The sequence below is a fragment of the Grampus griseus genome, assembly GCF_964374135.1.
Source record: "Grampus griseus genome assembly, chromosome: 11".
Taxonomy (NCBI): domain Eukaryota; kingdom Metazoa; phylum Chordata; class Mammalia; order Artiodactyla; family Delphinidae; genus Grampus; species Grampus griseus.
In genome coordinates, this window is record NC_139005.1 from 77,286,787 (window position 1) to 77,313,826 (window position 27,040).

Below are 27,040 nucleotides of genomic sequence, written 5' to 3' on the forward strand. Positions count from 1 at the left end.
TGTATACACTGCAAAATGATCACCACAATAAGTCTAGTTACCGTCTGTTACATTCAAAGTTGCAAAACATTTTTTTCTTATGACGAGAACTTTTAAGATTTACTTTCTAGCAACTTTCAAGTTTATAATATAGTGACTATTGTCACCAAGCTGTAAATTACATCACTGTGACTTATTTATTTTATAACTGGAAGTTTGTACCTCTTGATCCTCCTTCACCCATTTCACCCACCCCTCATGAAGATTATATTCTATATTTTTTTAGTAAGAAAACCTTCTTTTCACCATGGTTAGGTTAAAAAAATACTTACAAAATTATGAAACTCTGAACATCATCTCTATCAAAAGAATATACCAACATGAAATAATCTATATAAATATTTCACTAAAATGGAAATGTTAAAAGAATTTCATAAAACTTATGCCTAAAATATGGAAAGTGCTGCCCTGACTGAAGAGAATAAAAAAAGTAGCAAATAGAAATAGAATACTTAGTAAAACAAAATTACATTATAATTCTATTGTTGAATCTATGTTCTTTCAATTTTAAGGAAAATGAAAGTGGCAAATTGGTTGTGATAAAAATGGTGATACATGTTATTAACTTACCTGAACATTAAGAGAAATAGTACAAAAAAGCTTTAATTATCTTACTGATATCATTGAAGGTAAGAAGCAGGTTTCCTCAGATAATTTTATCATACACAGTAACAGAAATACATACCAAAATGAAAAACTACAGAGCCTAAGAGAACAGCCAATTTTTCGTATTCTAAAATTGATTGTTAGCTTTACTGTCATTTTACTATACATGAAAACTAGAAACTGGCAGAAAGATAAGAGATCCATTTTTCTATTTGCTGGAAACTCTAATAAGATGTTTGGAAATTTAACCCATTAACAAAGCAATCCTCACCTCTCTTTTTGCCTTTTAATGATGCCTAGCAAAATATATCTAAACATTCAAGTGTTGAACAAGACTGAAAGTCTATGATGTCATTTCACTGATTTCTTCAATTTTCCTTTTCATACCCACATGTCTAACATCCATAAATTTCACCAATTTAAAGTATACAATTCAATAGTTCTTTTAATATATTCACAGAGCTGTGCAACCATCACCGCAATCTAATTTTAGAACATTTTTGTTCACCCCAAAAGAAACTGTACCCATTAGCAGTCACTCTCCACTCTCCCCTCTCCTTAGTCCCTGGTAGCCACTAATCTCTCTACAGATTTGCCTATTCTAGACACTTCAGATAAACGGAATCATATAATATGTGGTCTTTTGTGACGGGTTTCTTTCACTTGCATACTGTTTTCAAGGTTCATCCATGGTGGCATGTATCAGAATTTCATTACTTTTTATGGCTGAATGATATTACATTGTATCTATATATTATATTTTGTTTATTCATTCGTTTGATGGACACTTGGGTTGTTTCCACTTTGCATCAATGTACAGTTCCAAGCAATGTATGAGGGTTCTAATTTCTCCACATCCTCAAACAGTATTTTAAAGAAGAAGTAAATGTTTATATACCTGGACTGAAGAGTACTATTGCCTTCAGGTAAGCATATTCATATCCATCAATGCAGAGTTTTACCATGCTGTTACAAAACTCCTGTAGTTTGAAGATGTGTTCCATCAATAATTTTCTTCTTTCTGTTGACATTTTATCTTTAATTAAAAACAAAGAAACAAACAAAAGCTTCCAATTTTCAGCAAAAATGCATGACTATTTTTATGCAATATATTTCTTTCTAATTTCCAGCTCTGTATATAACCAATTTTTAAAATGTTTAAAATTCAGTATCTCTGCAAGTTTAAATGAAACTAATTAATGATCTTCAGACGTTGTTCAAAAAAAACAAAACAGGCTGTTAATATAAAATACCCTAAATGTAATGTTTCCTTTCAAGATATACCTTTGAAAAGATAAGCTATAAAGACTAAAAAACTGGCCAACCAACCAAAGTACAGAAGACTCAAATTTTGGTAACAGGATTTTATTTAAGCTTATATATTGGTTGAAATAAATAAGCAAAACCATCTAGATTTTTAAGTTACCCATACTACTACAACAAAAACAAATAGCAAAAAATACTGCCAAGATCAAAGAAAATCTGAGTAAAATAAAATTTTATAACTTTTAAAATTTATTGTGTTTATATAGTACTGCCTTCTGGTAGATCTACTGTTGATGAGATTTTAAGGTTATTTCTCTGCCCTTAAATAAGAGAAGGAAGCAGATATTTTAAAAATAATGTAAAACAATGGGAAATGGAATATGCAAAGGAAGTAAATGTAATTCTCAACTTATAAATTATTCCTGAACTCAAAAAAGTAGTTCTTCCCACTTGAGGATGGGGCACCTTCTTGGTTAGTCACAAGCCATTCTGAAGCTAAACATTTATAAATCAGTGCCTGCCTGCCTGTCTCTGCAAATGAATGGGAGTTGTAATCACCTTGGCATCAAGAAAAGGAAAAAGACTTAGGATTGTTCTGTGACTCTTTAGTACCGTTTAAGTGAGAGAATACATCCTGATGAATTGATTAAAAAAAAAAGTTTAGCCTATCTTGGGATTCAAAGGGCTACAATGAAGAAAGGCAGTTTAAAAACTGGTGGGGGGACTTCCCTGGTGGTGCAGTGGTTAAGAATCCGCCAGCCAATGCAGGGGACACTGGTTTGATCCCTGGTCCGGGAAGATCCCACATGCCGCGGAGCAACTAAGCCCGTGCACCACAACTACTGAGCCTGTGCTCTAGAGCCCACAAGCCACAACTACTGAGCCTGCCTGCCTAGAGCCCGTGCTCCACAACAAGAGAAGCCACCGCAATGAGAAGAGTGTGCACCGCAACAAAGAGTAGCCCCTGCTCGCCGCAACTAGAGAAAGCCCACGCACAGCAACGAAGACCCAACACAGCACCCACACCAAAAAAAAAAAAAAAAAAACTGGTGGGAAGTATACATTTATAAATATTTGATCATCTCTATATAAACTTACCCTGGATTCTTTGGAATGTATATCCAAGTACAAAAAATGCACGAGGCCTGATCAGAAATAGCACTTAAATATGCTTGTTTCAGTTTTGTTGTGCTCTCATTTAAAACTATTTTGGGGTGATTAATGAATGAGTTTATCAAAATGTAAAAATTATCTAAAGTAAAAAGAATGTTGGTATCTTTTAATACCTAATTTTAAACATAATACTATAAAACTGATGCCCCCCCTTATATCCTAGCAAAGGAAATAAGTAAGGTGCTTTTTACCTTGTTGAAGGCTACTGTGAAGACAATTGACAAATGTCGCTAATATAGTTGCTACATTCATCACTTGCCAGCACTGGGCAAGACCAAGAGTAAAAAGTTCATTCCAGTAGGCTTTCACCAATAATATACTGTTTTCTTGCCTATAAAAACAAAATAAACAAATATCAAATATTAAAATACATTTTATAAAACTTTACAACTGACTCATATATTTAAAAATACAATGTTACTGAACTAAAATTATTCTAAATGGCCAACCGGGAATGGACTTGATCAATTCTTTATTTTGTGTACCTGACTTTAGTTGATAAGGTTTAGAAATTTAATTTGCTAGTTCATTAATCAATCAGCCAGTTTATAAGAACAGTTGCAAGTAGTATTTCAAACTAAGTGTTGGGGCTTTAAGCCCACATTTCATGGAAACAGATGGAGTAAAGGTGTTTAAAAAAATTAAAAGCAAAAGCATATATTTAAAAACCTTCTTAAAAAGGGCAGTTAGAATTATCTGATGATAGATAACCAACCAATTTCCTGGGAGAATTGGTTTATTCTATGTTTCAGATGAGATATAAGTATCCCATAAATGAGACACCAAAGATTTTGCTAGGAGTAGCAAAGATAAGAAAGGTCAGAAGGCTTTTCCTGAGTTTCTGAATAAAAAAATCTCAGCAGCTTGAGCAAGTAAAACAAGTACTGGAATAGGAGTCAAGTCACCATGGTTATAAAGCCTAGATCCACTGACTGAAATTAGGCAAATAAGAGTCCTGGGTCTCAGCTGCTTAACTATATAAAATACAGAGACACTATATGCCCTATATCTTGCTCAAAGAGTTGTTATGAGACACAAATATAAGAATTATGTGAATAGGCCATAACAATAAAGTATATGCCAGGTACTGTTCTAGGCACTGGAGAAAAAGCAATAAACAAGATGAATAAAGTCTGCCTTCATGAAACAGAAGGGAAACATAATAAAAAAAAATCACTTCAAATATTTTATATAAATATTATACACACACATATATATGCGGTTATACAAACATTAGTTTTGGTAATGAAAATTCTACATTACTATAAAGTAGGATGATGCATTGGAAAATGGGGTGGGAGTAGAGAGAAGGCCTTTCTGAGGGGCTGACATCTAAGTAGAGAAAGATGGGAAAGAACTTAAACACAAACAAAAAAACCCTAGAGAACTAGTATTCCAGGAAGAGGGAAGAACAATAGTAAACTTGTTGAGGTGATAACCAGCATGTAGTAGGTGTTCAATAAAAACTGATGACTGAATTACTAAATGCTGCCCTCCCTTCTTGGAATGTGCTTTCCCCAATTTGTTTTACTGGCTAATTCCTATTTATCCCTCAAAATATAACTCAGAGCTCACTTTTTTTTTTGCTGTGCTGCACAGCATGTGGGATGTGAATTCTCCGATCAGGGATTGAAACTGTGCCCCCTGCAATGGAAGCACAGAGCCTTAACCACTGGTCCGCCAGGGAAGTCCCAGAGCTCACTTTTTAACTGAAACATTCTCTTACCACATTCTTCTCCCCAAGATAGTTAATTACACCCCTTCAGTGCCATAAATACACTTACATTTTATACTTATTTCATGGTATTCTAATTTATTGGTTTAGGAATCTGTCTCCTATACTGGATTAAAACCTCATTGAATGCACAGACTCCTTTATTCATTTCTGTATCTCAGTGAACAGCACAGAAGACAGCAAATAAAATGAATCTGCAAATGATTTCTGATTATAGGGGATACAGAATAGGCAGAAGTGAGAACTCACAACCATTTTCCATTTAAGTAATCTTTAAACCAAGAACTATATACTTTATTATAAACAAGGTAACAAAAGAATGAGATTTCTTTTCCCTTTCTCTAAAGAGATTTAAGGTGCTAAGAACATCTTATAGGAAATATGTACATCCTGATAAAAGGCACTTAAACTTTTTTCTTAATAAATCTTTAAAATTAGGATAATCGATAGGATAATCAGCATGTTTAACATAAATCGTTCATCAAGTTAAGGACCATAGCCACCTTTACAACATTACATTTTATTTAAGAATTGAATATATTCAAACAAATGCTAATATTGTCAACTTCAGAGTACAGAAAGTAATTTTTTTCACTGGGAATTATTCAGGTGAAATTTTATCTCCAAGCTGATCTCTCATTTCCATTCAGTATCTGAGAAGAATTACTTGCCATAAGAAATTGGCTATCAAAATCTATTTGAAAGTAAAGTTTAAATGAAGAGAAAATCAGTATTTTTAAATCTCCATATAGGGCTTCCCTGATGGCACAGTGGTTAAGAATCCACCTGCCAATGCAGGGGACATGGGTTCGAGCCCTAGTCAGGGAAGATCCCATATGCCACGGAGCAACTAAGCCCATGTGCCACAACTACTGAGCCTGTGCTCTAGAACCCACAAGCCACAACTACTGAAGCCTGCATGTCACAACTACTGAAGCCCACGCTCCACAACAAAGAGTAGCCCCTGCCCCCCACAACTAGAGAAAGCCTGCGTGCAGCAACAAAGATCCAACACAGCCAAAAATAAATTTTAAAAAAATCTCCATATAAAAATGATTAAAATTTCAATCTTGGAAATTCCCTGGTTGTCCAGTGGTTAGGACTCCGTGCTCTCACTGCCAAGGACCCGGGTTCAATCCCTGGTCAGGGAACTAAGATCCTGCAAGCTGCATGACCAAAAAAATAAAAAATAAAAAAGAAAGAAAAAAAGAAAAAGATTCAATTTCAAACTAAATCAAATGAAATAAAAGATAACAAGATATTACTTTCATTTATCAGAAAAGATGGATAAAATCCAGTATTCAGAAGGGTGTGAGGAAATAAGCATTCATTCTCATTCATTGCTTGTATGAGCATAAACTGACTGAATAGCTTTCTGGAGGACAATTTGGTAGTACCTGCCAAAAAACTATAATGTATATACCCTCTTAGACTCAACAATTCCACTTGTAAGAAGCTATTTTGTAGAAATACTAACACAAGTAGGAAAATATATATATATAATGCTACAACGCTTACTGTAGCTTTGGATATAACATGACCACCAGAAAACACTAGCCAACAACCCAAATGTTTACTAATAAGGGATAAGTAAACTATAATAAATCCATAAAATGGAATACTTAGGTAGCCATTAAGAAGAATAGGAGAATACACGTGCTGATATAAGATGTCCATTATATAAGTGTAAAAAGAAAGGCAAAGAATAGGATGTGTAAGTGTTTGTGTATTTGATTGAATGTGGCATGGAAAAGATCTGGTAGGAAACCAAACTTTAACAGTGGGGTTAGTTACCTCTGGAGAGTAAAGTTTTACTTTATATTGCTATACGTAAGTATTACTTTAACATTTTACAAACATGAGGAAAAGGTTAAAAGCAAACATGATGGAAAAGTCTGAAGTAATTCGGTTTTCACCTTAACCACTGATTCTGAAGTTTAAAAGAGGAAACAGCTAACCAAGGTAATCAACCAGTGAACAAAGAACAGGGAAAAGAACAGAGCCAACTGATTAAAAAAGCCAAAGTTTTTAATGGCCTGTGCTACAGCTCTTAGTAAGAAAATATGTTGGCATTGTTGAGGAAGACTCAGAGAAAACGTTAAGGAGTATCAGTGCAAAGGATGAGTACCCCTAAGGAAAAAAGATGAAAAGTGGCAACTGAGGAATTAACTACCAGATTATTTTGTTTCCAAAGGAAAAGTGAAAGAGTTAAATGCAGAGATCAATTATAGAAAGATATCTATTTACATTTTTTTAAGATTTTTTTTGATGTGGACCATTTTTAAAGTCTTTATTGAATTTGTTACAGTATTGCTTCTGTTTTATGTTGTAGTTTTTTGGCCACGAAGCACGTGCGATCTTAGCTCCCAGCCCAGGGATCAAACCCGCACCCCCTGCATTGGAAGACAAAGTCTTAACCACTGGACCTCCAGGGAAGTCCCTCTATTTACACTTTTTATCCAAAACATAAAATCCTTGTAGTACACTTAGCTACATTGTTCAAGTATGTTTCTTCAAAGTTCATTCAGAAAGAAAAACAGCAAGTCTCCTTTAGAAAGAAGGTTCCTAAGAGTATGAAGGAAAGCGAGCATTTACTATCTACTTTGTCAGCAGCACTGTGTTGAAGAAGTTTACACCGATCAGCTCCCTTAAGTAGCATGAAGCATTTCTGCTAATTTACAGATGTAGAAGTGGAGCCTCAGTTAAATAACAGAGCTAGCAAACGAATAAATCCAGAATTTGAACCAAGGTGGTCAAAGTCTACGCTTTTTTAAAATAAATCATTACAAATTTTAGGAAGTAAAATGCTAAAGTCACATTTCTCAGCAGAGACCTCCTCCATTCAAGGCTAATATCTGTGGTGTAAGGGCATGTGTGTTGCCAGTTTTTTCTTGTTAGGGAAAACAAACAAATGACGATTGTAGTCACATTATACCACCTATTTTCAAAACACCTTTCCTTTGAGAAGCAAAAAGAGCTGGGTAGAGGAGGCAGTCAGGTGCAACGCAAGTGTTAATAAATAAAATAAGTTGCATAACAGTAAACATAACTTCTTTCACAAATAGATATAGGTATTTTCCTCTAACAATTGTACTACATTGTTAATGTTCATTAAAATATGTATGTAGTACTCATAATCAGAGATCAGATCATCGTTTACACTATTTATTTTGATAAAGGAATATGACTTTTGAACTCACCTATACCTGGGGATAACCTAACCATTTGGCTTTATATAAGCAAGGCATTATACTTTACCTGGTAGCATCTGTTTTTTCCTTAGGGAAAAGTAGTGATATGGCAAGAGAACTGGTTTCAAACCCACAGTTATAGTAAACATTACTCTGTTTCAGTGGGATTTTAAAAGAGTCAACTTTCAGGGTTAGCATTTAATGGAAGGTTTTTAAATTATTCAGTAAAGTCTCCTGTAGCAAATGGTGATAGCTTGGAACTTTTGGTTACAAGAATCTAGTTAAAGCAGACTGCTGCCTTTACTCCAGACAAATCATGTCCAGTGCCCCTCCCCCCAAATGAGTCTATTACTGTAGTCACTTACCTAAATTATGCAGATAGAACTGAAAAACAACTGAATTCCTGTAAGTATTGAAACTACAAATCTTAAACAGAAAAGTAACATCCTTGTAAAACAGAGGAAGATTGTAAAATACAAATAGTATTAACTACCCACTGTATAAGAGTCTTTAAACTACTGTTCCCCTCCATTAAATTGACCAAAACAAACTTGACTTTTAGAAAATGAGTAACGTTGCTTTGTTTCTCTCTGTAAAATTAGGGCTTTGTTTCCAAGTTTAGTATCCAGAGATAAAAATGAAAGCAATGCCAGTTTCTAGGAGACTCAGAATAGCTTTTATTACAGCATAAAAGAATTTCCCATCATTAGTACTTAGTTGTCATCCATCTGATTAATTCAAACTATAAATTATCTAGATAGTGATAATAAATAAGAGTTTACGTAGCAATTAATGACTTCAAATGCTACACAATAGTTAATTCTAATTGCAAAGAGTTCTGTGGCAGTTATATTGAAACTGATTTTTCAATACAGATCACAGGGAATTGTGGCTGCCACTATAAAATTATAACTGGAAACTCCAGGCTTCATTTCTGGTTTCTCCAACATTCGGACTATTTCTATAGGATAATCACACTCAATTTAACAGACATACTTAAGATCAATGGTGTTATAACCAACTCAAGGAATTCAAATCACTCCCTGCTACATCTTTCCTTTTGTTTTTTACTATAATAATTGATAACCTATTATGAAAAATATCACCAGGTTACTTTTCAAGGCATATGTATGCCAGTTACAAGCTTAAGGAATCACGTTTAATGCTTTAAAATAAATAAACTGTTAACATGTAAATTTACATTGTATTTTAATTTTTTCTTAAGCAGACTGGAGAAATCCTAAAAGTTAAATGTTATTTTGAGAGAGAGGGCTATCAATCATTTTAAATTGAAGGTTAACCATTCTAAATCAGGCTTTTAGTCTATGCAACTATATTATTTAAGTACATGATTTAATGCATGGTACATCCAACACTGATTAATAAGTCAAATTATAGTGGGGTTCTATATACGCCTTTTACAGTCATGATTCAGATATATTTTTTAGTTATATTCAAAATATTCTCTAAGGATAAAGAATGAGCAGTTATTACTCCTATTTGGCGAATGGGAAAACAGATGTACAGGATATGAAACTGAACTGTTTATGAAATCATATTGTAGAGTAAGGTCCTACAACTCAAACAATACTTTTCTAACTATGGGCTTAACTTTTTCCATGGTCTCTTTGCTTCTTCATCCCAGTTACTTTAAAGCAATATAAGTAAATCTGGCAAGCTTTAGATAAAGCTCGGGTTCCTTAGAGTAGACCATTTTCCATTACCATCTAATTCAAACAGAGTACAGATGTGCCCTTTAGTGGCAAACCAAATTTCCAAATCATCACAGTGGTGGTATGGGATAATTTAAATTTTCTTACCCTTTTTGTTGGGCAACCACATGATTCTCTTTTCAAACATATTCAGTGTATACAAGTTTCAGCACCTTATTAACAAGCCTGAGGTGACACTGAAACAGTGGTGGTGGAGGGAAACAACAACCCCAAGACATCCCTAGAGCCTCCCTAATTTAAGCCAATCAAAGATGGCCTATTACAGGGCTTCCCTGGTGGCACAGTGGTTGAGAGTCCGCCTGCCGATGCAGGGGACACAGGTTCGTGCCCCAGTTTGGGAGGATCCCACATGCCGTGGAGCGGCTGGGCCTGTGAGCCATGGCCGCTAAGCCTGCGCGTCCGGAGCCTGTGCTCCGCAGCGGGAGAGGCCACAACAGTGAGAGGCCCGCGTACCGCAAAAAAAAAAAAAAAAAAAAAAAGATGGCCTATTACAAATGCTGGCCATGATTTATCAGCTCCACTGCATTTACTTCATTCAAATTATTAACTTAGTCAAACTGGGAAGTTCAGATAATCTTCCACATAAAAATAATATACAGTAAATACCACCTGCCATGATTCATCATATAAATGACAAAATTTCAAGTTATAATGTTATATAATTTCCCCCCCCTTTAATCAAATCCTCCCAAAATAAAAGTTCTTGCCTAATGTACGTCTGTACTAGAAAATCACACTTATATTCAAGGACTTCAAGACACTTACCCTAGAGCCTGGAAGGAAGGAATCGAAAGTGCCCAGTGCATTGATAAGAACAGCAGTCTGGAGGCAGACTCCCCAATGTAGTGCACATTCAGGTACTCAGGCATAGGAGATGGCATGGTGAGCTAGTGCGAACAGGGACTGAGGTAAGTTATCTTACGTCGGACAATTCTAAATCATCATTTCTTTGAAAAACTTAAATGTAAACATATCAAATAACTAATATATTAACCCAAAGGCAAATCCTGAAATAATCCAAGTCACTAGATTTTACAGCTAAAAATAGGATTTAGAATAAATGAGAAGACCACAGTTTCTAACAAAGCAAATTCAGATAAAGCAGAATTCCACTTAACAAATACCAACCATGACATCTGGTTGTTTTTTAAAATTTATTTTTTGTCTTGGTCTAATAACATGTCTTTTCCTTCCCTCCCTTCATTAATAGTGATATACAACAAATTCAGTTTAAGGAGCAATCCTTTATGTTAAATGTCCCTTTCATTTAGGCTACGGGGATAACAAATTCAAATGCTTACAGGGTCAGGAGAATAATGAGTGAAGTGAGCCTGCTGATGCCATTTGGAAAGTGCATATTCCCAGATAAAGGGCATGACTGTGACTTGAATTCAACACACTGAAAACTTATGGGAATTTGGGCTCAGTACTACCAGCTCTTTCAATTTTTCAAAGAGCAGCTTCTTTGTAAAATCTCCCCATTTAATCTACAGGTAAAACAAAATGTGTCTGTGGCCATAATGCTCACAGGCTATCTATCAGTCTGTACTGCAGACCGTAGGTAATTATTTTAAATGTGTTGGAAATAAATATCCTACATCAAAATACTTCTAAAAGCATTTTTGAAAATCTTGTTAAAGAGAACTTTTATTGCTATAAATGAAATGTAATTTCATACATAAGAAACTTTTTTTCTATTTTAAAATTATTAAAATGATCAATAATATCAAGCATAGGTGATGATACAGGGAAACACATACTTCTGAGTATTGGTAAAGTGAAGGGCAATTTGGCTGTATCTATCAAAATTTTAAAATTGAGTTTATCCTATGACCTAACCGTGCCACTTCTAAATCTCTATTCCAAAAAGATACTTGCATACATCCACAAAAAAGCACATATAAGGATGTCCATTTCAGCACCACTCTTAACAGAGAAATTAAATGCTGGCAATAACCCAATCTTCTATCTCTAAGAAAAAGAATAATCCATGCTATAAGGTACCCTGTAGGCATTAAAATTAGTAAGATAAACTGAGATAGCATAGGAAAAACATTTCACAGACATCTACGTAGAAAAAAACAGCAAAATAATATGTAGATGACCCAATTTATGTTAAAAAGAGAGTATGTGTATATACATATACATTTTATATGTATTATATTATATATATGTGACAGGAGGAGATACACCACACAGTTAACAGTGGCTACCTCTATAGTGGGATGGGTGGATACGTCCATATGTATTTTTCTGGGGATGGCATATATAGCTTTTATCAGATTCTCAAAGGTGTCTACGATGCCAAACAGATCAAAGGTTTTCATCAAAATGATATCAAAGTTCTCTGGAAATGTTATATAAAAATGCAAAAAATATTAACTTCCTTTGTTCAATATTAGCCATAAATGGTTTATCTACTTATAAATGGTGTCAAGTAATAAAACAACAGGGCAACTGACAGTTGAAATTCCATGTGTGAAAAGATAATTTTTTAAATGTTTAAGAAATGTTTACTGGAGCAGTAAATTAAAATAATATTACTTAAGACAATTCTTAAAAGAACTGTAGGTAAGCAGATATTAAGCATGATAAATATAATTATTAGGATGCAACGGTTTCTGCACATAAGTATATGAAAAACAAATTGGGAACTATCATACATTTTCAGGACTGTCTAAGGTGAGTAGAGGAAAAAAAGCCTGAAAAGTCGGGGATTACCAAAGATTACTAGTTTTAAGGGGGGGAGGAATAAGATGCAAAAACAAGATTACCCTTTGCTAAGTAGTTTAAAATCACTTTTAAACAAATGAAATACTTATAATATGTAAAAACTGGATATAAGGGCTAAAAGTACAGATGCACCCTGATTTACACAACAGTGGTGACAACGTTGCAAAGTCTCTGTTGCTCTATCATAAAACTGAAACCACTTGCAATATATACTAGAAGAATTCATTATTCAAGACTGCCATGTTGTATTATTTTATATAGAGAGGAAATGGCTTGTAATTTATCTATTTTACATACTTAATTTTCTTAAAGCAAGATATACCTCTAGCAATATCAATCAGAAAGCCAATGCTAGCTGAAGAAACAATTTATTCAACAGGTCTTTTAGACTGAAAAGACAAAGATTTCTTCCTCTGTACAGAGAAGGTAAATTTCTACTACAAAGGTGTTAAAGTTTCCCAAAAATGCCTGTGGATTTTCAGGTTTATAAATTGAATTAAACACATTTTTCAAATTATGCACATTTATTATATTAAGATGACTTTTAAAAAGAGTGTTGACATGAACTAAACTTGGCCTCCTATTTTAGAAGTAATTACTTGCCTGCAATTACCTTTCTAGCAGTTCTGAAAACAGGCTGAATGATACAGCTTCTAAAAAGCTATCTGGGGACTTCCCTGGTGGTGCAGTGGTTAAGAATCCGCCTGCCAGTGTATGGGACATGGGTTTGAGCCCTGGTCTGGAAGATCCACATGCTGCGGAGCAACTAAGCCCGTGTGCCACAACTACTGAGGCTGTGCTCTAGAGCCTGCAAGCCACAACTACTGAGCTCGCATGCCAAAACTACTGAAGCCCACGCGCCTAGAGCCTGTGCTCCGCAACAAGAGAAACCACTGCAATGAGAAGCCCGTGCACTGCATCGAAGAGTAGCCCCCACTCGCCACAACTAGAGAAAGCCCCCGCGCAGCAACAAAGACCCAAAGCAGCCAAAATAAATAAATAGATAAAAATAAATAAATAAATAAAATAAAAAATCATTTGACTTGAATTAGCAGACCTGGATTCTATAATACTTTCAACTTGTCATTAATTAGCTGTGTGACCCTGGATTACATAGTAATTCAGCAACCATATTACTGCATCTTTCACTGTGATCCACTAAGCTAGGTGTTGTAGTCTCAACAGAGGAATAAAATGGAAACTGAATGAGCTATAGAGAGGGCCAAGAAAGGGGCAGGCATGTCTGAGAAACGATGGGCAATGGAAAACTACTGAAGAATTTTAGGCAGCACAGAAGCATAACTGGATTGTTTATTTAACAAATATCACTCTGCTACCAGTGCACAGGACAAGATGAGGAGACTGGAAGCAAAGGTTAATTACTATTAACAGTTTAAGTAAAAAATTTGTAAAGGAATGAAATATGGCAGTAAAAATGAAGAGGAAGCGAGAAATTCAAACAATAGAATGGTTAGGATTCTGTCATGGAATGGAAGGTAGTGAGGTTTGGGGAGAATGATAATGTCTCCCAAACATCAAACATGGTGACTAGAAGGATTGTGATTCTAATATTGAGATAATGAACATCAGAGAGGAACAGTTTTAGAAATACCTACCTCTGTCTCATATGCTTATTTTTAAATGGTAATTCTATCCACCTTGATTATTTGTATAGGAAATTTAAAAAAATCAAGTGGAATAAAGTATATGAAATCACACCAGAAACTAAAGTTTAATAAAAATGTTAAATATTACTATTGTTCTAGATTCTTCAGAATCAAAATGCAAGTTACATATTAGACTATTTCTTCTTAATGTCTAGAATGCTTTCAATAAGACAACGAAAGCCTCCAAACCTCTTCTCATTTACAAAACGACAATAAAAATCCAAAGCTTCTCAACAGACCGTGGTGAGGCTCAAATGAAAGAATGTGCATGAAAGCAGGTGCAAACTGCACTGTACACAAAAATGCCAGAGAGAAACAAAATGCTAGTTAGTTCAGCAATTGAGAGGACTGAATTTTTGATTATAGATATCAGGGCTTGAAACTCATGACAATAAAATCTCAGTGAGAGAACTAATCATGACAGTACCAGGCTGGGAACTCACTGAAAAGTAAAACTCAAGAGGCTGTAAATAAGAATCAGAGAAGAAAGGAGCTGTCCTTTCCAGGAGAGCAAGAAACTTCATAGTGCTGATTCTGAGGATACCCAGAGTATGGTGGGTCAAAGACAGAATGAAAAAAACCAATTCTAGAAGGGAAAAAAAAGTTCTAATTTCCCCAATTCACCTGTCCAAAACAAATTTTTAAAGAATGACACTGATTATTCCCACTGCCTGTTCTTACAGCCCCCATAAATTTTTTTCTTGTAAAGTACAAGTAAAACATTTCTAATTTTTTCCATGTAAATTATCTTTGGTGAAATGTTCCATAAAGACTGGTTTCACTGATATGTTTTATTGCCTATATCAAATTACAGAATTATTTAAGTCACTGTGAGGTTTCTCTGGGCCATTTCTACAAGTCAAATTTTACAAGAATAAATTTTATCATATGCAGTTCTGGCCAGTGTTAGATTTATTTTGTGTTCATTATTTCTGCCAGTAGCACACATATCTATTTGATAACTGTGCATATTTTTATAAGAAATCCATGGAAATTTATAATCTATAGTAAAGTTAAGAGCAACTACCCTCAGGTATTCCAGGACTGCTATGCATTGCTAATTGAAATCTCCTAAGTACTTGCAATCACTTGCATATGATTCGCTGACAGTACTCAGAGCTGGCAGAGCAAAGATAAAGAGTGGTTAAAATGGAGGGGTCAAAACAGCAGGGTCTTAATGTAGGGCCTCAATGGTCAGCCTATCTATAGCTGTGGTCCAAATATTATTTGAATGACAAATCAAATGCCAGAAAGTTATTTTCTAATATTCTACATGCATTGTTTCTAGTATTCCACATGTATTGTTTCCATCATAAATTAACATATTTAAGGAAGCAAAAAAGAAATTACAAATGTATCTTCTCCAAGTGGTTAAAGTACAAAAAGTTAAAAAACAGAAGTTAGAATTAAATAATTTTAACCTTCTTAAAATAAAGCTGAGAGCTTCCCTGGTGGCGCAGTGGTTGAGAGTCCGCCTGCCGATGCGGGGGACATGGGTTCGTGCCCCGGTTCGTGAAGATCCCACATGCCACAGAGCAGCTGGGCCCATGGGCCATGGCCGCTGAGCCTGCACGTCCGGAGCCTGTGCTCCGCAGCGGGAGAGGCCACAACAGTGAGAGGCCCGCGTACCGCAAAAAAATAAAATAAAATAAAAAATAATAAAAAAAATAAAGCTGAGAGCTAGCTAATTGGGGCAATATATAATTAATTGTGTTCTTTGTAGTTACTTGGTAAAAGCAGAATATCTGGGTCTTAGATAACTGGTTTACACTAAAGTAGTAGCAGCTAGGCGCTGGATAAACCAGTGGATTCAACACAGCACAAATGCCAATACTTAAGTTAAAAATACCACCATCAATAAAAATATATTTAATAGAGTCTAAATGAAAAAAATGTCTAAATGTTCTAAAAGCTAACTTTTATACTCTTAATCACATTATTTGATATAATGACTATGATTTATAAACAGGATGTTTTATTGAGCCATTATTTTGTATGTTTTAGCTGCTGTCTCAAATTCTATCAGGGGTATTTCTGACTTTAAAAGCACAACAAATATACTTTGATTTTTGAAAGGACAATTAAAATCAAAATGGTAACCAACATAAAAATTATGAAATATATATATATATACATATATATAGAAATACCCTGAAAGCTACATGTGAATCGCTGAGAAGTGGCCCCTCTTTTTCGATGTAATTTATGCTTGAGTCTCCAGCAATTAGATGTACGTTTCCTTCCATGCCCTCTACTGAGCTCTGACAGGCTGTGCTCTCTCCAGGATTCAATGCTTTTGCAAGAGTGTCAAATGCCCTATAAGGAGACATCAGAAGCTGTGAGCTTGGCCAATCTCCACAATAAAATGAAAATTCTATATAAAATTCTGAAGTTAAGATTTAGGCCTTAAAAATTGTTTAGAAAATAGAACTTTGGTGTATCACTGAGCATTCTATTTCAGTGATGTCTTTGACTCACTCTCTCCAAAAGCAACAAATTAAACTTCAAATATATCGTATGAAAAACTATATTATTATATTAATGTATTTTACCAGAGGATTAAAGTCTTTTAAAAAAACTTATGTAATTTAAGGGGAGAAAAATTCTTATGCTTTGGTATGAAAATATGCTTTTACAAGTTATACGTTTGATACTACAAGGTATCAGCCCATTTATTTTACATACATAAGTTATTTAGAAAACCAAGGGCAAGAACTTATGTTGACTTTATTGTATTCTACACAACACAAAGTTAGGTTTTAATTTTGTTTAAAAATTCAGAGAATACTTTAAAACTTATGGTAACACAGCTATATCTGAACTATAAGAATTTGAGATCAGGATGGCAAATAATATTAGCAAATTAACTAGTCAAAATAGCTCCCCATATTTTACAATGAAATACCTTCTACAGCTCTTTAAAATCTCATATTTAACAAAGTACTTATTTGAGACTCTTAAATGCAGTTTCTTCAATATTTCAGAAGATGAATAGTGTGAAAAAAGCCTGAAAAAATCTGGTTTCTGCATCCTAAGTATTAATACCAAAAGAAGGAAAAGTAGAATTCTGATACGAGTTTCCTGAAGTGTAAACTTAAAATCGTAATTGATTCCACTAAGTTTTTAGAATCTATTTTCATCACTAGAAATTGGTGGGGAAAATGAACATGACTGCCTAGAAAGACAAATATTTAACTTTAAATACACAAAAGATAAAATCTGGCAACTAAGATATCTGAAAAATCAGACGCAAATTATCATCTTTATTGAAAAAAAAATTCCTGAATTTTATGACTACATTTCTAATCTTATCTTATTCACTTATGGCTCACTGTTGACAATGTAACCTGCTGGACATTTTATATTGAATAGAATTTTTCAATTAAAATTTACTTATGCCTTAAGTTTTCTAAGTCTAATAGAAATATGTTTTTTGAAACTTCTATAAATAATATTTAACATAAACATATTTTAAGAAATACTAAAGGACACTTGAGCAAAAGGACACATAATCAAAACAGACCTTACCTTGAAACATCACCATTAGTCTGCATTTCTTGATGAAATTCACACAAAGAGGTATCACCATTGCTTAAGCTTTCAATCATAGACATTTCGTTACTATTTTGAGAAAGATCTTTAGTTTTTCCAAGGTTTGCTAATGATGTAACCACACTTGCCAATGTACTTAAATCTCCCTGACATGATTCAGCCTTTAAAAAAAAAAAAAAAATTAAAATTCTGCAAATTTGTTATCAGTAAACTTTTAAATCTGAAATACCTAATTCTAGAGTATGAAATGCCAAAAGAAAAGTACTCTAAGATAAATGAAATCCAAAAAGTAAAATCAAAGAGCTCTGAGCTTTGAGGTAACTTGAGGAAACTACAAGTTTAAAAATATCAGGTACATTTCCTAGGAAATGTTTATACAAAAGTTACCTTAAACTAAAAACTGCACTTACTGGCTGATCTATCCATGTAACAATTGCTTTCTCTGTAAAAGGACATTACATTAGATGATCTTTCAAGTCCTTTTTAGCATTAAAATTCTGATAATATTATTACAGTAATTTCCAAAACTTATTATACAAACTTTAAAGTTATATCGGATAAAATTAATGTTTTATTAATGAAAAGAGAAAAAAAAGGAAAGTGGATTATTGAACAGACTTCTAGGATGCCAACTTTTACCAGCCACTGTGTTAAATACATTGAACATCAGGCACTGTGTAGCTGGAAAGTCTCTTTACATATTTAAGATATTGGGCTTTTGTTATACATTGCACGTTTTCCTATTTGTCTTCAGCTTTTATTTTTGTTAATGTGTATTTTTATGCATATAAACTATAATTCTTTTATGAAAAAACTTTCTATCCTTAACTCTCTGACTACCCAGAAATATAATCTGTACAGGAAAGGCAGGTAAGTGCTTGATTTTTCTTCCTTTTACTTACCTATTTTTAGAGCAATGAATCAATGCCATAGCAACCTCTCACGATGAAGGATGAATTCTGAGTATCATTTTAAATTCAGATTTTTATAAATTTTATGTGCTTCAATTCATTAGTTATTCTTTTATAAATGCTCTAATTATTCTACCCTAACCTAATGAAAGGCCCTTCGTTGCCTTCTATGGCCTATTGATAGGACCACAGATGTTTAAAATTATTCATCATAGCTTTTTTTTTTTTCTTCCTTTTTTGGCTCTATTGGGTCTTAGTTGCAGCATATGGGGGATCTTCATTGAGGCACGCGGGCTCTTCATTGTGGTGCACGGGCTTCTCTCTAGTTGCAGCATGCGGGTCTTCTCTCTCTGGTAGTGGCGCACAGGCTCCAGGGCACGTGGGCTCTATAGCTTGTGGCACGTGGGCTCTAGTTGAGGCGTGCGAGCTCAGCAGTTGTGGCACGCGGCTTAGTTGCCCCATGGCATGTGGGATCTTAGTTCCCTGACCAGGGATCGAACCCGTGTCCCCTGCATTGTAAGGCAGATTCTTTACTACTGGACCACCGAGAAAGTCCCCTCATTATACCCTTACGGTTTTTGTTTTTAGTGTTATTAATCCTAAGAGGATAGATATGTTTCCTTGAATTTCATTTCTTTTTTTTTTTAAATTTAAATATTATTTATTTATTTTTTGGGGCTGTGTTGGGTCTTCACTGCTGTGCGGGGCTATCTCTAGTTGCAGTGAGTGGGGGTTACTCTTCATTGCAGTGCACAGGCTCTCGGAGCACGGACTTCAGTGGTTGCAGCACATGGGCTCAGTAGTTGCAGCATGTGGGCTCTAGGGTGCGTGGGCTTCAGTAGTTGTGGCGCATGGGCTCAGTAGTTGTGGCTGGCAGGCTCTAGTGCACAGGCTCAGCAGTCGTGGCTCCCGGGCTTAGTTGCTCCGTGGCATGTGGGATCTTCCTGCCCCAGGGATCGAACCTGTGTCCCCTGCATTGGCAGGCAGATTCTTAACTACTGCACCACCAGGGAAGTCCTGAACTTCATTTCTTCTATCAATTCTTTAGTTTATGCGAAATTGATTTCACTGAATAGGTAGGCAAGTAAGTTTTGTGCTCTCCCCAAATTAATGAATGGTCCTAGAATCATTTACTCAGTAATCCACTAGTTACTGAGTTTCTTACAGGATTGCTACTTACATGTTTTTTACTTAATCCTCACAACCCTGTGAAATAGGAATCATCATCCCTTTATTATTGATAAGAAGAATTACCCATCGTCACTCCAGCAGTAAGCAGTGGAGGCAGGATGGGAAGTCAGACTGTCTGACTGGAAAGCCCATGCTCCTAACCACTGCTCCAGCCTTCTTTTATATATATGAGTAAAAGGAGTTAACATTTTTAGGTATTCTTATTTTCAACTAAAACTTAAACACTTATATAATCTCTTCCATTTCATAACCTATGTATCTAACTAGATGTTTAATGTGGAAAGATCTCATATTGTAACTTGACAGTTTTGGGACCATTCGTCAGAAACTAACCGCACAAGACTGTTAATACAATTTAATATAAAAACATATAGAAAACTACAGTGTCTGGGCAAATAGTAATTTTTCAACAAAACTTAGTTCTCTTCCTTTCCTAATGGAGGTAATGTCAATGAAATTGTAACCACCATTCTAAGCACAAACCATGTAGATAAGGATAAGTGAAATCTTGTATGTAATTCCTCACGATGTATATTTATGGTAAGATACCAAATCTCCTCAATTAATAACAACATGCTAAAGCTCAGCCTGTAAGGTAGACACTCTTATTATCCCTTATTTTACAGATGAGGAAAGAAACTGAGGCACTAAGAGGTCAAATAACTTGCCCAAGGTTATGCAGCTAGTAAATGGCAGATGAAATTTGACTCCAGAGCACAAGTATTAAGAGTGCCTTAAAGTATCAAGCAACAAATAACAGCATAAATCTGGCCATATATAGACTGAATAATCTTATGGGGCATATGAAACCAGATCACATTATAGCCTGAGAGAAACACTATTCATAGTCTCTCTGAAATCTGTCTTCAGGAAAAATGTTTAACACTAGAGAAACTCTACATGCTGGATCTAAATAAGCAAACCTTTTTTCTTTCAGACGCCTTGCTCAATAAAGAGCTGCTCCAACTCTCTAAGAGAACCCAGATGACCTGGATACATAATATGAGAGCTCATGCAACCCTACTCCTATTTTTGACTCAAGTCAATGTTTTGAGAGGTGTGCTAGGAATTTCTCTTCACCTGAAATATTTTAAGTATTTTAACACTAAAATCTGTAGGAGAACACAAAAGGAATATAAAGAATTTTATACTTACACATTTCTATTTCTGAGGACTTTTATTTCAAGATGAAAGAAACCTGGAAGAGGGCTTCCCTGGTGGCACAGTGGTTAAGAATCTGCCTGCCAATGCACAGGACACGGGTTCGATCCCTGGCCCACGAAGATCCCACATGCCACGGAGCAACTAAGCTCGTGTGCCACAAATACTAAGCCTGCGCTCTAGAGCCCGTGAGCCACAACTACTGAGCCCGTGTGCCACAACTACTAAAGCCCATGCGCCTAGAGCCCATGCTCTGCAACAAGAGAGGCCACCACAATGAGGAGCCTGCGCGCCGCAACAAAGAGTAGCCCCTGCTCACCACAACCAGAGAAAAGCCCGCGTGCAGTGAAGACCCAATGCAACCAAAAATAAAATAAATAAAATAAAATAAATAAATTTATATATTAAAAAAAAGAAACCTGGAAGACATTTAAATGTTTGCCATTTTCACATTGAAGCTATAATTGTTCTAGTAGAATAATGAACATTTCTACTGATAAAGTTAATTTGTATTACCAGGACTCGCAAAACGGAGGCTGCTCTAGTGACCTGGTCCACTTCACAAACCTAAACCTAAGTCAGTTTGCACTTAAAGGAAACACCTTTCAAGGAAACCTATCATACACCAGTCACAATCCTCCTGCTCCAGCTTTAGTGAGCTCACCTTACTCTAGACAACAGGACTCGATAGATTCACAAGAGAATCCCCAACCTCTGTGCCAATTAAGCCGTTTCCTCACTGCTGCTTCAAATGCTCTATAAAACTCACTCTTGACTAAATTTCCTCTGGAAGAGTGTTCCACTGCTTGTGAGCACTGTAATCTGCTAATCCATGGATTGTTTTCCCTTAAATAAGGGACATTAAACTCATCACTAAAATCTTTTAGTTTTGTCATTTGACACTACCAAATCGTTGATGATAATTTGTTAAAAAAAAAAAAAAGCAATTTGTAACAGGGAATATTTAAGACCAAATCTATTGGCCAAATTGATGGAGGAGAAAAGGAAAAAAATTTAAAAGCTTAAAAAAATTTAAGCTTTAAATTAATTGTACTAAACACACCTTATCTGGTGTCATCAGCATAGTTGACTCAGTTTTTAGGCCAGACTGATGAATATTCACAAACATTCCTGAATCTAACAGTCCTGCTGACCTGTAACAAATAAGTACAAATTTTAGCCTTAGTTTCACTGGGAAGAAAAACAAATTACCAGCTCCTTAATATATGTGGTTTTTGGTTGTTTTTACTATACCTTGCAGTTTCACTATCTGTTACAAAAGTTGGAGTTGCAGCTAATGGGCTTCGAAGGTCTTTTCGAATGTAGATTTTTTCTGTTGAAGCGGCACAGTTGGAAGATTTTTCTCTTGATACTTCAATGGGTTTTCTTTCACACTGAACAGCTACAAAAATGTGTCAAACTTATATCACAATGCAGAATTTACAGGCAATTACAAATGTAAGCTTTAGGTCAGCAATGCTGCTAATGGGAGACATGGTTACTGTAACTGAACTCCAAAGATAACCATCAATCTTTAGCAATTATTTGCAAGTTCAACAAAGTTGCTTCAAAAGAGTAAAACTGGCCAATGTGCATCTCTTGTTCTCTTTCCTCTCCCTGCCCCAGCCGTGGCAGAAATGTAGAACTCCTATTTTTTAAAAGCTCACTGTCAAAAAGGAAACCTGAAGTTAGGAGTCCTTTAATTACCTATATAAGAGTATTAAAAAATGAAGTAATATTTAACCAACTGAAAACAATACTAATAGAGAACCACAAATAGACCGAAGTTAAATCTTTTTTCAGTTAAGGGCAGGGAGACTTTTGAGAAGCAATTCAATTGCTTAGTCTTCATTTATAAAACAGAGGTAATATATTTAATTTATTTTATAGCAATTTTATTTCATGATACTTAGGAGGTGGTATACTGTAGCTGTTAAATATACATTTTCTGAGAAAAAATAAACTGCCAAGATTAAAGTCCAAGTTCTGCCACTTATTAGTTGTGTGACCTTGGGCAAGTTACTAAATTTCCTCTGTTCACTCAAATGTAAAATGGATAACAGCAGCATCTACTGAGAATTTTGCTGTGAGAACAAATAAGTTAATTCATACGCTATACACAGAGTAAAGCATAATGAGAACTCAATACTAGCTATTTTCATTACCTTATTAATCACTTTAGTATTGATAGTTTAATCAAAAACTAAACATGTATCTATTACCATGTTCAAACTAAAAATACATGCCTAGCATATAGTCACTCAATAAAGATTTGTTGAATGTATAAAAAATACATACATATTCACATATTTCTATATTTCTAGTTGGAAAACTTTAAATTAAAAACCATATATATTTGACATATTTTAACATGTTAATTTTAACACACTTCTAAGAGTGTGCCTGAATTCTTAAAAAGTATTCTCTCCTTTAAAGCTAATACATACAGTCTTGTTTCATTCCAAACGCAATACATCTTTGTAACCTGCAGTATTGACAACGATTTCGATGGTGTTTATTAATAATACAGTCCTTTGATCCTCGACATGAATAAACTAAATTTTTTCGGATACTTCTTTTAAAAAATCCTTTGCAGCCTTCACAAGTTACTGCTCCATAATGACGCCCTAAAGACAAAATGTTTAAGAAAACACAAAAGTCACATATTTCAGCACTGAAATGAAATAAGCCCATTTCTTCCCTTTAAACATGAGATGAAACTGAGATTTCTGAGTATATGACATAAAAATTTTTTTTAGGAATTACCAGAGAATGGCGCAAACTTATTCTCTGATAAAATATATTACAGTATGAGTTTTTAAATTTTGTAAAGTAATCTTAACAATGGCATGGAAAATTTGGGAAGGAGAAGAAACAAAATCACCCATAACCCCATGATATAAAAACTATTTTCACTTCTGAGATCACTTACAAATTACAGTTCTGTTATATACTGTAAAAAGTTATTTTATTCTAAAAACTTTGCTCCAAAAAAAGAATATAATGTCAGTTAGTATTTGAAATCTAATAATCTTTCCTCATTGTGAGTTCCACTTTTAAATTTCTGGAGAAATCTGTTATACTTTGATAAGCCTATCGTTTCACAAACCATCTCTTTGGCACAACTATTAACAAACTGAATATACTCCTGGAAAAGCTCTAGTGGAGGTTTTTTTTAATGAAGCTATGGAAAAGATAAAAAAGATTAAAAAAAACAAGCCGGGCCCTTAAACTTATCCCACTGGCACTTGTGAATCTATATGAATAAATATGGGTGTGTATTTCTGGCATGAAGGAACTAAAATGGCATAACCCTGAGTACTAGAAATAGGCTTGGAGAAGTGCCTGCTCAGCTATGCAGAGCATTACACAGAGGTTAACCAGAGCCTTTCCACCTCAATAATCTGTTACTCTGTATTCCTGGAATGAGAACAGGACTCAACAGGTAGATTAACAACCTAATTATACATGTTATTAAGGATCACAACTAATTTTTAAGCAATTCCTTTGACAAAACTGGTTTCACATTCAGAAAAATTTCCACATGTTCGGTTTACTTTCAAAAAGTGAAACTGTCTTTCATAACTCTTTGAAATATGCATTTTATGTCATTGCAAGATCACATTAAACTGCACTGAAATAAAAAACCTTTAGGAGAATAAAAAGCTCTGGGGAAAAATCAGTTAAATTTCATAGGCTACAAATATGAATCATAAAAACAACCTGCTTCTTTTTCTTTTTACTTTCAGTAGAAGAAACATGGTAATGAGATAGTTATTTTAACAAGAGAACACATATAGGAGGTTATTTTTAATGTTACCTGATGCTTTGTCTCCACATACTACGCAAAGATCAAAAACCTTATTTGGTCCTTGTTCGGAGGAAGAATTATCTGTTAAGAGCTAAAGAAAACCCCCCCAGACAAACAAACAAACAAAAACACAATAATTTGTTGTTACTTAGTAATATTCTCATGTAAAAAATTAAAAGAACATTCAGTCAATCTTACTTTTTGCTTTCTTTTTCAAAAGTTATTCTAAAACTTTGAACTCTATTAGGCATGCATCGATTAAAGTATTCTTAATTTTCTTTACATATAGATTAAGACTCCCATGTTATAAAAAGCACAGACAGAAATAATACCTTTTTAATTTGTTCAATAATAATTTGTTCCATAACAATTTCATTAAAGTAAACAGTCTTAAACACACAAATACATGAGCATTTTTTACTGTATCTCACCCATTACGTATTTATTATTCATATGGAACACATTAAAGTACTGCAGCAGTTATCAGTCCTATCATGACATTTGTCTTTGAATAACTCAGAACATTTCCATATGGAATGACATGACTAAAATAAGCTATAACAGCATAAAAACATAAATCTGAATTTTTTAAATAGAAAAGGAGTTATAAAGAAAAAAATATGTTAAAGCATTTACTTATAACTATGGAACATGACTGATATACAAAGGTATAAACTTTTCGAGCTGTCTAAGGTTTGAGTTAGGTGTAGAGGTTGAGAGCATGGACTCTGGAGTCTGTTAGTGACAGCAAGTTAGTGGGGACTAAGGTTTGAGTTAGGTGTAGAGGTTGAGAGCATGGACTCTGGAGTCTGTTAGTGACAGCAAGTTAGTGGGGACTAGGTGGGATGGCCTTGGGCAAATCACCAAACCTCTTCAAATTATATTAAGAGCTCATCACTAGGTACAGCTAATGTAATACTGGCAAAGAAATACTAGTTTCTTCTTTCAGGTTTATCCTTCAATCTTTCTGTCATTTTTTTCAATCTTTTGAAATGTGAACAAATTAAATTCAAGCCAAAAAATGCATCATTTAGTAAACATCTTCCCCTGTTTTAAAACAGCCCACAAAATAAACCTCTACTTTGACTCTTTTTCTTCTCTTAGGGGTGTGAATGCCTTCAGGAATAATTCTGATTTTAAAAACTTTAAACAGTCATTAAAATACCTGTCCCAGGGAATTCCCTGGCAGTCTAATGGTTACGACTCCGCACTTTCACTGCCAAGCGTGCGGGTTCAATCCCTGGGTAGGGGAACTAAGGTCCTGCAAGCCAAGTGGCACAGCCAAAAAAAATTTAAAAATAAAATAAAATAGCAGTCCCTTACTATGTTATAGTGGCATCATTTCTTCTTATATCACCATAAAAATCAGTCTTCAATGAAAACTTAAACAAATAAATGAACAATTTCTGGTATTAGATGTCCTTTGAAAGCATCTATGACAAGTATCACTCTTTTCTTTAATAGCATATCTATTGCAAATGGTGCTAATATTTTATCTGCTATTATTCCTAAGGGTGGAAGAGACACTGAGAGGTTAATGGGCTTGCCCACATCCCATCTTGGTCACCAGACCAGAAATCAAATCTTTTTGGTCCAGGAGATTCTATCCTATACCTGGTTTCTCTTTCATTGCTCTCAGAGATGATCCATAACATAGGCAAAGTACCAATATCATCTTAATTTTTAAATAGAGAAAGTCTTTTGAAAAAGAGTAACTTTAGAGTGAAGAAATCTTCTATCACCTTTTAAGCCAGGTGATGTCACCAGTCATAAAACATGATGATAGTAAGTACCCTTGATATGATATGATGAGAATGGCACTTAACCTCTGTGATCCTCCTCCCCAAAACCCACAACCCCAGTCTAACCATGAAAAAAAAAAAAAGAATATCAAAGTCCCACAATGGGGCAACCTATAATATACCTGACCATTATACTTCAAAACGGTCAAAATCATCAAATACAAGGAAAGTCTGAGAAACTGTCACAGCTAAGAAGAGTCTAAGAAAACATGACAAATGTAGTATGGTATCCTGGAACAAAAAAGGATATTAAGTAAAAATTAGGGAAAGCTATGGACTGCAGTTGATGTATAAATACTACTAGTTCATTAATTATAACAATTGTATCACACTAATGTAGAATATTAATAATATGAGAAACTGTGTGTTCGGAGATTATATGGGAACTCTCTATACTAAATGCTCAATATTTCTGTAAACACAAAACTGTTCTTAAAAAAAAATCAAGTCTGTTAATTAAGAAAATAAA

At 34.6% G+C, this 27,040-nt stretch overlaps 1 protein-coding gene across 3 annotated transcripts in view; it reads right to left on the bottom strand.

Moving 5' to 3' along the window:
• NR2C1 (nuclear receptor subfamily 2 group C member 1) overlaps positions 1 to 27,040 on the bottom strand; it is a 41,509-nt gene that overhangs the window by 4,941 nt on the left and 9,528 nt on the right. For 2 of the 3 annotated variants that reach the window (XM_082665128.1, XM_082665129.1), the window contains exons 4-12: positions 24,779 to 24,860; positions 23,406 to 23,585; positions 22,213 to 22,360; positions 22,022 to 22,112; positions 17,672 to 17,856; positions 16,294 to 16,459; positions 10,509 to 10,630; positions 3,276 to 3,415; positions 1,544 to 1,681 (exon numbers count right to left, since the gene is read on the bottom strand). In XM_082665128.1, coding sequence (XP_082521254.1) covers positions 1,544 to 1,681; positions 3,276 to 3,415; positions 10,509 to 10,630; positions 16,294 to 16,459; positions 17,672 to 17,856; positions 22,022 to 22,112; positions 22,213 to 22,360; positions 23,406 to 23,585; positions 24,779 to 24,860 — 1,252 coding nt within the window. The remainder of the gene's footprint in view (positions 1 to 1,543; positions 1,682 to 3,275; positions 3,416 to 10,508; positions 10,631 to 16,293; positions 16,460 to 17,671; positions 17,857 to 22,021; positions 22,113 to 22,212; positions 22,361 to 23,405; positions 23,586 to 24,778; positions 24,861 to 27,040) is intronic. The other variant, XM_082665130.1, reaches the window with a different exon arrangement.